This window comes from Pelmatolapia mariae, linkage group LG10_11, assembly GCF_036321145.2.
Source record: "Pelmatolapia mariae isolate MD_Pm_ZW linkage group LG10_11, Pm_UMD_F_2, whole genome shotgun sequence".
NCBI classification, from domain to species: Eukaryota; Metazoa; Chordata; class Actinopteri; order Cichliformes; family Cichlidae; genus Pelmatolapia; species Pelmatolapia mariae.
This window is the reverse complement of record NC_086236.1, coordinates 47,198,655-47,211,726: the sequence shown is the minus strand read 5'-3', so window position 1 is coordinate 47,211,726 and position 13,072 is coordinate 47,198,655. Positions and strand designations below refer to the sequence as shown.

Genomic DNA, 13,072 nt, shown 5'->3' with positions numbered 1-13,072 from the left:
GTCTGCACACTTATTCTATAGTCTCCATTCTTTGACCTGACGCTATATAAGCATTCTGTCTTATTCTTATGCCCTCTTATTCTGATGGTAATTTGACTGCCTGAAAAGACTGGCAGAGGATTGTTCTGTCTCATTCAACAAAATACGGTAAAAAGTCATTCCTGGGATTAAAAAAAAAAAAAAAAAAAAAAAAAGCTCTGCGGTGGATTTCCAGGGCTCTGTCGTCGTGTCTGCAGTTGCCTGTCGGCCTCCCGTTCATATGCTAATGAGCCAGAGCTTGATTGTTTCCTCATATTTTAATCTCCTGCATGGTGCTGGAGGGGAGGGGGCAGCAGATAGGAAGAGTGTGGGTATGAGGAAGAAAGATGAGACGGAAGGGAACGAGATGATGGATGAGGAAAACAGGACAGGGCAGAGGGTGTTGGAAACTGAGGAATGGAGAGGAGAAAGTTTAAAGGGAAAGATTTTTTTATTTATTTTTTTTAAAGAAAAAAGATGATATTGAAGGAAAATGTTTGACAAGAACAGTAAAGAGGTGAGGGGCGGGGGTGGAGGGCAGGATGAGGTTATTAATATGCAAGAAGTAGGCGATAAGATAAAGACGGATAGAATCACTGCAGGATGATAAGCTGCAGATGGAATACACAGTTCACCTTATCAGGAGACATCCAGAGTTTATTAGCGGTCACAAAAAAGAGGTACTACTACAGATGGAACTCTGCAATATTTTATATTACTTAATTTTAAACTTCAAGGGGGGTCATTGAAGATCAATGAAACTTCTGCACTTTTTCTTTTTGTAGAAGTCTGTTTTAAACCATTCATGATTCACCAACCCTGTCTGCCACCGCTTTTCATACATACTGCCGGATTGAAACACATTGACCAGGGGGCAATGAGAGGAGGAGCGAGAGAGACTTTCTTGAATAAACTAACGTTGAATTTGCATAAATATACATAATAAAAGAGCTTTGTGCAATGCGCCTCTTCAATATGCATGTTTTTTTCCTCTTTTTGTAACTTGTATGCTAGAGGTCATGCAATTTAGAAGGAAGAATGTAGAATGAGATTTGTTTTTTTGGAGGGGAAATATGCTCGGAGAGGTGGAGATAAAATCATCTGGGTGGGTTTTGAAGTATAATGTAGTGGAATGTTTTTCTTGGGTGTCACTCAGGAAGGGTTTTCTTTAGAAAAAGCATACAAGGTCAACCTTTTTTGTAGTTGGATTTGAAAGTTGCTGTGATTGTAGCAGGCAGCAGAGATGGCACATATGCAAGGATATGGCTTGATCAAGGACTTGAATCTGAGCCAATGTGTGCACCGCACCTACAGGATGTATTTGGTGGGAAATACAGTACCTGCACTGGTGGAGCCTGTCTTAAAATGAAAACTACTGAAGGAAAATGACAGTGTTGCCAAATCTGAGCATACTATATGCTAGCCATTAACCAACAACCAACAAATTCCTTGTTCATTTTTGGAAGCACCTGCTTGGCCAGATATATTTTTTGGATATTCTGACACACAGAATTCATAAACTACCTTCATTTTAAGCAGAAGATCACACAGGTTGGGAAAATGTTCCAACCTCTGTTCTTTGAGGCATACGCTGTTACATAACTCCATTATTTAGACAACTGCCATATTGCATGTCTTTCCAGCATATTTACAGTGCAAGTGCATTCTTGTTGATGTACAATTCAGGTGCCTGTGTACATAAGGTGTGGTTATGACAGCAGGTTTGTTGCTATGGCTACAGCTTGATAAATATAGGTTAAGATGGGCAGCTAAAAATGTTAAGACACTGATTACAGTCAAAGAAACAAAAAACAAAACCCAAAAACATCACATGCAGGTAGGGCTGGGCCATATCACACCGTTCACGGTAATACCGGTATAATGTTAGGCAATGATAAGAAAATGAAATATCGCGATAGAGTCCGGGTTAAACGCGCATGCGCAGTGCCTTTGTATCTGCATATGGCAGAAAAAGCATGGCGGCGATGGAGAATGAGAAGGGCGAAAGCGGATCGTTGAATGAAACAGATGAACCAGAATTGGTTTGTAAAAATGGTGCAACTTCAGTGGTGTGGAACTGGTTTAGCTTTCGTCTGTCAGATACACACCACAGCACAATTTTGATAGCGCATGCTAGCGGACCGTCGTTATTACCGTGTTTTTTTTTTTTTGTTTTGTTTTTTTTGTTTGTTTTGTTTTTTTTGAAAATACGGCACACATAAAATCAATCCTTTGATTTTTCTGAAAATCGACAGTGCCCCTTATAATCCCGTGTGTCTTATGTATGAATTCTGGTTGTGTTTACTGACCTCAAAACGATTTTATGTGGTACACGGCACTCGAAAATCTGTCAAATGTTTTAGTACGACTTTGCTAAGCTACGAAGCCGCACCGCTTGATTGATTGTCGGAGCATTACGGCTATCGTAGGCAGGAGCCTCGCGGAGTGATACGTACTGTGCTTCAACATAATATTACCGTATTATGTGTGTATAACCTTTTAAGTTTTGTGGATATTATACATGGTTATGCTGAGGATATTTCGGTCAATTTCCACTGGAAATGGCTTTTGGTTAAACTGTCTGCGAGGAATTTGCATTTGCACTCTAAAATTTTTATATAACTTTAATGCACATAAAAAACAGCTGCTTGTTTAAGGGAAAATACATTGGTTTTTTTTTGTTTTGTTTTTTTTGCACTAATAAAGTTGTGGAGTTGTAAAGTATTTTGTCTAGAGTCAATAATATCGTCAGTTATATCGGTATCGCAAATTCTCAAATGTATATCGTGATCAATATTTTTGGTCATATCGCCCTGCTCTAGATGCAGGTCAAAAAAGTCCATCGTCCACACTGATATTCACATGCTATGTTTTGCTTTACCACCAATTGGACGTATTACTTAACAGCTGGTAACTGTGAGGTGCACAATTGACAAAGAATAGCAGGGATGCTGGCTGTTTAATAGAAAACACTTGGGAAGGCTCAAAGATGCTTTTCAACTCTAATTTCTTTGCTGTAATGTAATGGTGCGAAATTGGTCAGCCACTATGCCACCATTGTGTGTTTCACATTACTCTGTGTTTAGGTTACCTTTTTCCAAGTGAATTGCTGTCTGACTTGAGATGCAAATGCATTTAGATGAAGTGCCCCATGTTTGTTTTTCAACATTTCCCATAACCCCACACACCAACGGTGACTCAGCCTTGGTCTCCAGAACAATAGGTGGGCAGCCTAATACAACTTTGAATCAATCACAGCTTGCCTGTATATGCACAGATAGCCTGAACCACCCCTCCTCGACCCACCCACCCACTACCCTCCTCATGACCTTCTCAAAAACACAGCCGCAGGAATTCGCTGAGAGTTCAGCAACCTACCACAGCCTCTCTCCATCATCTCTTTATCTCCCACCAGGCCTGTGAACACAAAGTCCAAACTGCATGCCTCCTGGGATGTTTGTGCAACATGTTTATGACAGCCCAAGTGTTGTTGATGCTGCTGTTGCTGATGTTAACGAGAGAGGGAGAGGTAAAAGGCTGGAACATGCCGTTCCACTGGGAAGCAACCTTGACGACCTTGATCTTCTAAGGAGGCTGAGAGAAGTAGAGAAGGATTCAGATGGGAAGGTGGTGGCTGAGGAGACTGGAGAAAGGGAAAAGCTAAAAAAAGATTCTAGGAAGACTAAGTGGCAGCAGATTAAATATAATGATAGATGAACAAAGTACTGAGATTTTTATCATTTAGACAACGAAAACATTTTGATGAAAATATGAGCAATTTGTTTTGCACAATTTTTAAGTCTAATATCCTGCATCTATATATTAAGTAAACAGTCTATATATTAAACACCTTGCTGCAGTTTCCTGTTGCACTTTTGCTTTGGCAGCAAGTTAAATAGGTCAGACTGTTTTGATTGGCTCACGTTCTGTTTTAATTAAAGTGAAACTCTTCGGTGTGACTGACCTCACAGTGATCTTAGATGTAGTCTGATGAAACTTGCAGACACCCTGGTAAAACCTGATAACCAGTTATTTTGGCCTGAGCATGCCTTTGAACTTAGGAAGCCTTCAATTACAATAACCATGCTATGGTAGCTCAAAGGGTATGGTTAGGTTTAGTATTACAATTATAAAATATAATGGTTGGTCTGATATGACAGACATTGGCACAATACTGTATGTGTATGGGTGCCACAGCCTGGACCTCTGAACCACGATCTGAAGGTCCACGTGATGACAATGCTATATAGAGCTGTTTAAAATGACAATAGGTTTACAGACTGACAAGATCATTTTGGTGTGGCATACTTTGAGTATTTTAGTATGGCTTTGTCATACAAAGTCAACAGTTTAATTACGTTACATTTACATTGTTCTTGAATGGGTTTATTTGCAATATAATAGACTTGTGATCAAAATCTTTTTGCATTTCATATTTATGATAAAACATTGGAAATAATTTTACTAAACATTAAAATAAATGCTACACATGTCCTGTAGCCCCAATAATAAAAATCATAAAATAATCTTCAAAAATTTATGGAGTAGATTAAAATGGGTTTCAAAAGGGCAAATAACAAAAGCCTGCACTTGTTTTTTTTTTTTTTTTAACTGTACTATGCACTTCCTAAAGTACATTTAGTAGAATAAAGATAACAGTATAATACTGTTCCCTTAAAAGTAAATAGTGCCCAGAGGGTGAGCTGCCTTGGTTTGGGTTTGTGCTCTTGGAGTGCTTCTTGTTTGTACTGTGTTGATCTTGACCCCAGTTATCACTTTGACTATTTATCTGCATATTTTCTTCTTAATAAAGCATGTAGACAATCTGTTGAATCAAGGTTGCACCTCACGTAGGGACAAAGGACTGCAGATCTTCTTTTTCTAGGAACTCAGCTGCTAATGGAGATAGTTTTATTAAATAACCCTACGGTGTGATTTACCCAGGCGTATCATTTACTCTCCAGACTAATCACAGGCTAGGCTATACCTCTTGCCTACACATTCCTGAGCTTGACACTGGGAAACAAGCAAGTATCTTGTATTGGATATCATTAGGCTTGTCTCCAAGAAGACTATTTATACCTGTGCACAGCATTAGCTGAACTCTCTGCAGTCTTCTCCGCTTCCCCTAACTTACAGTAAATGTGCTATTTTTCTTTTCCTTCATTAAAAACAATGTAAAGCACTCTGTGTAGAGCTTTAATATTCGGCTGCACCCTGAAGCCACATCTTCCAAGGGAACAAAACCTGGATACAATAGTTTGACAATCAAGTTACATTTATGAATTCCTGAAAAGATGATTTGTTGTCTTTTCAGGCATTCTGACAGAAGCACTGGCCGAGGCTTAATTTAGCTGCTTGTGTAATATCAAAACAAGGACAGTATATTGGGTACCATGTTTCCATTCGGATGTACTGTATTCATAAGCGCTTCCTTAAACCCTTCCGCTGCTGTGTTTAGAGGCACAGTGAGTAAGAGAGAATCTTAGAACTGGACCCAAAAATAGCCCGCATTCTTTCCTCTGTTTCAGGAAGCATCAGAAGAGGTCAGAACAACCCTCTCTCTCTCTCTCCCATGTCCGCCTCTTTCCTTTGTCCCATGTATCTTTAGCTTTACCCATATCCTTTCTTACTTAACGCTCTTTATCAGCCTTTCCTCTTCTATAGTTTCTTATTTTTTTCTTTCTTCCCTCATGTTATCCAAAGTTCACCCCTATGCAATGTTGTGCAATACCTTCACCCACATCTATACTTAGTTTGTTTTTTTCCCCCTTTCCCCTAATGTTGTTGCAGATAAGTTTGGAGATAAGTTTGATCATCACAAAGACACATCTGCACATACAAGACTTTTCAGTAGCTATTTATTGTTTAGAAGTTAAAGAACTGTTGAGTTTAATGTATTCTGTTTAAATTATTCCTAAAGCAAAACAGTAGCGGGGAAGTGGAGATTGGCAGATTTGGGTGGGTGGATGGGAAAAGTCTACAGAGTACAATGAAATAAATTGTTTTGCAGGAATTACTGCCATGACCAGAGTTCAGTAGCTGGAGCAAGTAAATATTCCTGGATCTTTTTTTTTCCTTTTTGAGTAAAATTCAACCTTGATGCGGTTGATTGAGGCATCCTTTCATCACACTTTAAAAAGAAATGCAACAGATTATTGTTATAGTTGTTCTCATTTGCTTTTTCTCTATTTATTTGCTACATGCAAGGACTAGTGTGAAATGTCATTGTCATGATGAGCATAAATGAAGATCAATGGTAATCATACTCCTGCATCTTCACAAAGCAAGCAAATGTGTTCAATAAAACCATGCAAATATGGACAACGTGACTCTAAAGTGCATTAGAAATGTAAATGATGCAGAACTTCATTCTTGAAGTCTGCAGTAGAAAGGAATAGAGTAACAGAGCTGAAAGTGGGGTCGATCTGAGCTGGTACGTGACAGAGCTGCATCTCCTGCACATGGCATGTCAGACTCATTTTCCATTGTGGGCCACATGCAGCCCACTTTGATGTCCATTTTCCTACATGATAAAGAAATGGCGCTATAGTAAATTAAAGAGATCTGTCACCATGACTCTTTGGGACTTAAATTACAGAAATCTGTCATTTTATTACTTTCAGGTAAAACTTGTGAAAATACAATTAAGTCCAAAACGTATGGCCTCATACGTTTTGGACTTCCGATGGACGGTCAGTGTCTTGAAAAAAGTAACTACTTCATAATAATTCCTCTGCTTTTGCTCTGAAATGTACACCACCAGGTAGTCAGCAGCATGCATGTGCGTCACACCAAAGTAATATTTCGCGGCACGTTTGTGTTTCAGGACTCAGTTGTGCATGAAATCTGCAAAAATCCCAGTGACTGTGTTTGCCTTGTGTGACAGTTTGTGTCGCTGCCTCTGAGCCTTTTTCCCAGTGTGAGAACTGCTCCACTGTACTAAGTGTGTCAACAATACCAGCTGAGAGGCAGCCTTCAGTCCACACACAGCAACTGCAGACTAATCCTTAAAAGAGAGAAACTGGATGAAAGCAAGGAGGGAGGGAAGCACAGAGGTAGAAATATAGAGCAAGCATATGGGAAAGTCGAAGGATGGAGATGATAAGAGCAAGAGACGGAGTGATGGTGGAGTTGAGTTTGACAGTGAAAGAGGGAGAGAGGAGAGGAGGAAGTGTGAATGCTAGAGAGAGGGAGACGGAACGATTTTAATGTTTCAAAGGATTTCCCTATCACAGTCTCTGACACATTACATACACAGCTCACTATCAGCCCAACCCTGACAGCTGCACAAATTGGCTGAAAGAGGTTCCCTGGGCAAGGCCTTTGATCAGGTTTGTGTGTGTGTGTTGTGTCAGCAACACGAGGGGAAGGGGAGAGGTTTTGTACATTTGTGCATACCTGGACATCTGCGTACTGGAGTGAAGAAAGACTCTTTCTGCTCCAGATCACAGTGTAATGAAATGAATGTACAAAGATAAGGCTAACTGTGTGCATGTTTGTTAATAGTCTAACAGTCTGGTTCATGAGCTTATATTGTGTTTACCATGCAGTGATGTGCAGTGTGTTATCTTAAGCGTGTATAGCTTTTACCCCTGTGATATTTCTCCTTAAGATTTCAGCCCGGTGTCTTTTATGTGTCTGACACTCCCCATCAACCATGTGTCCGTGTTATCTTTCCGAGGAGGTTGGTAAACAAACCCATTGTTGAAAGGCTCATATCGAGTCGGTCCGCGGCACAGTTCAGGCTTTGAGGCGGTGAGGTTTCCAATATCATGATTGCAGACACCACATAGGGAAAAAAGATATGCACTTCTTTTCTTTCCTCTAACAGTGACACATTATACAATGAACTTTTATAAAATGACCTGAGAAAGCACACTTATGACAGACCTCACGTGAATTGTTGATTCTAATGATTGGTTGTTTAGCTTTGTTTGTCAAAAATGGTGTAAAATGACCATAATTTCATAGTCAGAATTTTAAAAAGTTTGAAATTGTGAAACCGTTTGTCTACGACTCAGAAATATAAAGGCAATTATGTCCCGTCAACTAGACTGACTAATTAAGGAATTGATTATATTTAGCACATTTTAGTATATTATATAGTTCTGTTTTTTGTGTCTGAAGTGACTGATACGAAGTTGAGCCAGTATCAATATTTTTCTCAGTGAATGCGAGTAGAGGCTGGAGATATAGACTCAAAGTGTATAACGTGATATTTCAAAAACGATGCTGATGATATAGAAAAAATGGTGAGCAATGTTTTATGTTTGGAGCACGAGAGCAGCAGTAAGTAAATGAAGGGCATTTTCCATCCTCTTCCTGTGAGTTATTGTCATTGATGACACACTACCTAATTCAAAGTGTGATACTATTGAAATGAGGACAGGTAGCAGCAGCATTCTAATTCAACAGGGGCGACATAGCATGAGCCAAATATTAGAGCAAAAGTAGCCCAGCTACTTTAGTTGAACAATAAACTCTTCAGGAACCTGGTCAATAAAATACTTTATACCTGGGAAGCTGTTTAACCAGCTCTGTAAAGTTTTGCTTTTCCAACATTTAACCGTATCAGTAATTTGCATTCACTGTTTGCCCATCCTGTCATATGGAGTTCAGCTTGCAATGATTGGTTGGGTCATTTTTTTAACATTTGGGTCGCATATCAGTATCTACTCCATTGTAGCCTTGTTGTACTCGATGTGTTTTTCCCTCAAATGGTGAAACTCGTTTGTTGTTTCCACGTTACCAGGAACAATTTTCTTGCATATTTTGCAAAGTAGTATGCTGCTTTATAGGTGATTGAAATGGCTTCTGTTTTAGTAGCCAAAAATGATTCTTTCTCTCAGACATGCCTGGAATTGTTTCATTCATTGCACTGGTAAATGTAAATGTGTGGCATTGCTACAGCAACGATATGACATCTTTTTGACATTATCATGTAAAAATTTGTCGGTGTTATTGCGAAAAATGTATGGCACAGCCCTAATTTGAAGTTATTCAGGAAAAAACATCAAACTGCAAATGTGAGAGACACTGGTAATACAGAGTATTATTTGTCCCAGCTGTTAAACTGAAGTATTACCCAGCATAACCTCTCCTTCACCTCTGCACTTTGTTTGTGTTTGAGCTGAAGTGTACAGGCTCGTTGTTGGCTGCTGGTGTGAGGTGCTGGCCTGTAAATGACATAAGCGCCTTCTCCTTTTACTCCTGCGTGTCTTCCATACATGTGTTGAATCCTGTTAGCGCTGTCTGTCTGAGCTGCTAGCATGCATCTGAGTGTGTGTTAGGATTTGTGCACCAGCTGAGAGAAAATACAGGTAATGGATTAATATCAGAGCTGGCTCAGGCTCCACATTGCTCTGTGGTGACAGCCTGTCATTATCACAAACACCGGATCACACTCGTGCACGCACACACAAGCTCACACAAGCTTCCTTGCAATTGTGCATACATATCCACACACAACTCCAAATACAGGATTCTCCTTAAGTATGTACACGCTTCCTTTCCTTACCTGTCTCTATTCTTTCTCTCCCTGTCTCTCATTCTCTTGTCATTACGGCACACAATGCTGCTGCACTGTGATCATCTCAAGCTGCAGCAGCTTCTTGAACTTGTTCTATCCACTTTCCAACAGTGGAACCAACGCTGGGACTACACATCTTTGCGGTGTAGCTGTTTTCCTCCAAGGCAGCAGACGGAGTGTTTTGAGTGCTGCTGTCATATGAGCCATCAAGCTCGTTTGCTTCCTCCAAACTTAACCTAATAGTTTGCCTAAGGCGGCGGGCAGGCAGGGGTGGGTGTGCCTTCAGTGCCAGGCACTCATTAATCCTTGCACTGCTCTTCTCCCTGCCAGAAATGGTCATCTTATTAAGCCATTTAGTCAGTATTGAGCTGTGTAATTGGACAGTGGAGGCCAATAGGAAATGTTTGAGTAAGTTAAAGGTGATAAAAGGGCCTTGCTTGATTTAAATGCTGTACAGCCTGCTCGGTTCACCCATGGCATAAATTTATTAATACAAATTATAGTGGTGTTTGCTTTAAGACTTTCTTAGAAATGCCTGACAGTGGCTTGATACCTCTTTGCATTACAAGAGATGTGTTTTGAATATCTTTCATTTTTCTGGTCTACGTTTGCTTGCATTGTAACTAAGGTTAAACAACCAGAAAGCAATTTGTGCTGCTTTTAATGTTTGCTGATTTGTACACACACATAAACAAACCTGTTTTTCAAGAAAATGATTGATGGTTTGAAGCATTTCCTTATCTATATCACTGTAGAAGTCACTGCAGCTTTACACTCCAGTCAGCGCTGAAAGGAAGTCCCTACTGCCTTGTCATTAAGTGCAGAACCTTATGCGAAGATTCAGCACAGCATGCTATTGTTATTTGGGCAAGCCCCAGTGGTTGGGTACCATGAACATCAAGGGCTAATTTCAGATCTCCTGCTTTCCTAATTTTATGTACTTCCTCTAAAATAAAGAGATAATTGGGACAGGAAAAGATGTGGATGTGAGATTGGTAGATAGAATTTGGGGGGGGGGGGGGGGGGGTAAAGCTGAGGAGCGGAATCTGGAGTGAAGTACTTTTTTTTTTTTTTTTTTTTTTTTTTTTTGTGGTGTTATCAAATACGTGATTCATGTGACACCAAACATAACAGTAAAGACCTAATGTGACATTTGCCTTTCTGCATGTTTTTCTGTCTTTGCAGCAGTCCTATGCCCCTCCCCCTCCACCCATGGCTCCACCCAGCCCTGGCAACACAGGAGGAGGAGGAGGAGGTGGAGGTCAGGGAGGAGGGCTAGTGGAGCAACTTAGTAAGACCAACCTGTACATCAGAGGCCTGCCGCCTGCCACCACGGACCAGGACCTCATCAAACTCTGCCAGCCGTGAGTTCTCTTTTCTTCTACTCTGTCCCTGCCTTCGCTCTGCAGATGCATTAAACGTCCTCAGAACAGCTGAGTTCAGTTCATTCCCGCTCAGTTCAGTTTAGTTCAGCTTGTGGTAATTAGTGTTGCGTGAGTGTGACAGGAGCTTATAATGGGTATCAACAGTTTGCTCTTGACCCCTGTGTTCCTCCTCTCTGCTTCCTCAGAGGAAAAAACACAACCCAGCTGGGCCTAGCCCATCCGCTCCTTTCTGCCCTGCGTCATCTACACACACAAGGATAGATAAATAATCCTCCTGTCCATCGGTGGAGGTTTGAAACTCCTCAGTCACACGAAGATTTACTTCTCGCATGGATGACAATATGATGGATCAGTCCACATTCCATGTTAATAGTAATATAAATGAGCTGTGTGAAATGTAATTGCATCAAATTACCAGTTCAATCTAAAATTTGATGACTTGAGCAGTATAATACAGCAGCTATATTTGATAAACATCTGAATATTTTAGTAATGGCTATATCTAGAGTGATTTAGAAGATTGCCATTGGAACTGATGAAGGCATATTTTCATTTTTAGAAGCTTTGTTACGTCTGAGCAAACTCTGATCCAGTGTTTATTTTAACCCATTAGGCAGCTCTTTCCTGATCAGATTTTAGATCAGGGTTCTCATCATAGTGCCTAATCAGATTTAGACTAGGTTCAGAAATATACATAGAGTTACTGTTTTGAAAAAACGATGAGACTTTTCAACATGATTTTGTTTATCTAAGCTTCTTTTCCTCTTTTAAGGGGGTCCTGTCACATTTGTTAAAAGCTAATTATTATAGACATTTAAAAAATATCAATTTATCTGTAATTGGAATAATAATACTACACAACAGCGGCTGTGATAATACTGTAGTGTACTTTTTCCTGATTAGTCACTGAATGCAGTAACTTAAGCTGCAAGAGCAGAAACACTTGACAGGTAATAGGGCCATACTCCGTTAATTTCAATATCTAGCTTTGTCCCTTTCTATTGTTTCTTTGTGTTAAAAGTTGGTCCTGCGCATTTAATCCCTACATATCCCAAATGTGGCTCAGGTGGTAGAGTGGGTTGTCTACAAATAGGGAAGTCAGTGGTTCGCTCCCTGGCTCGAGGTTATCCTTGGGTGAGGTACTGAACCCCAAGTTGCCTCTGATGGATCCGTCAGAGTGAGGATGTGTGCGTGAATGTTAGACAAGGTGCTTTGGTATAGGGGGAAAAAATGCGCTTATATGAATGTGTGTGAGATTTGGTGGTTGGTTACAGTAAAAAGCTCTATATTAGTACCGCTGCCATTTACCATTTAAATTTTGTAAACAATTTAAACCTGCTTTTCTTATTTGCCTTTCAGCTTATGTTGGTCGATAATATCAAATGTAATTAGTGAGTTGTATGTTAATAATTATAGTGATTGCTTGTCTTGAAGCTATGGGCTTTAAATATTTTCAAAATCAATTTGATTGTATAGATTTTGTGAAACAGAAAAGATAGATAAAAAATAAAATGCGAAGACACGTTCACATATGCACACACTGTATCTTTCCTTTCTGTGTGTCAGCTGCAGTTCAAGCCTGTTGTATTTCAGCTCAGCCCTGGAGGCAGTTCTGGAAAAACGGGGTGAAAAATGGGGGCCAATAAAAGTTTCATTAGAGGCCCAGTCAGTGTGCCAAGTGGCCAGTAACATTTAGGAAAGGTCATGGAGGAGGGGAGGGGTGCGTGTGCTGTTGGGCAGCATCATAGTGTTGGGTTTCTAACTTGCTCCAGCTTTTGGAAATAGATTGAGTGGCAGTTTCCTGTCAGTCACTTACATGATATGCATGCATGCGCACACAAACAGGCCTTTCTTTCATGCACAGTTACAGTGAATAACAGGAGGACAGTACTTACACTGATGCACACATACAGACATGCACACTCTTTCAATTCAGTGTCATCCATAATTGGTCGCCAACCATGGCTTTTTTTTTTGTTTGTACCAAACCTCCCATCAGCATCACACACACCCTTACCATTCTTTCATCCTCCTCATTTCCTCCTTCCATCCTTTCCTCTCTGTCCGCCCTTCCCTCACTCCCTCACCCCTGTTTCCCCCCTCTCTCTCTCTCTCTCTCTGTCTCCGTGCCAGTTCT

At 40.3% G+C, this 13,072-nt stretch overlaps 1 protein-coding gene across 2 annotated transcripts in view; it reads left to right on the top strand.

The window, feature by feature from the left end:
* Nucleotides 1-13,072, top strand: part of LOC134637222 (RNA-binding motif, single-stranded-interacting protein 3) — a 126,659-nt gene that overhangs the window by 24,179 nt on the left and 89,408 nt on the right. For both annotated transcript variants that reach the window (XM_063487590.1, XM_063487589.1), the window contains exon 2: nucleotides 10,736-10,914. In XM_063487590.1, the coding sequence (XP_063343660.1) occupies nucleotides 10,736-10,914 (179 nt within the window). The remainder of the gene's footprint in view (nucleotides 1-10,735; nucleotides 10,915-13,072) is intronic.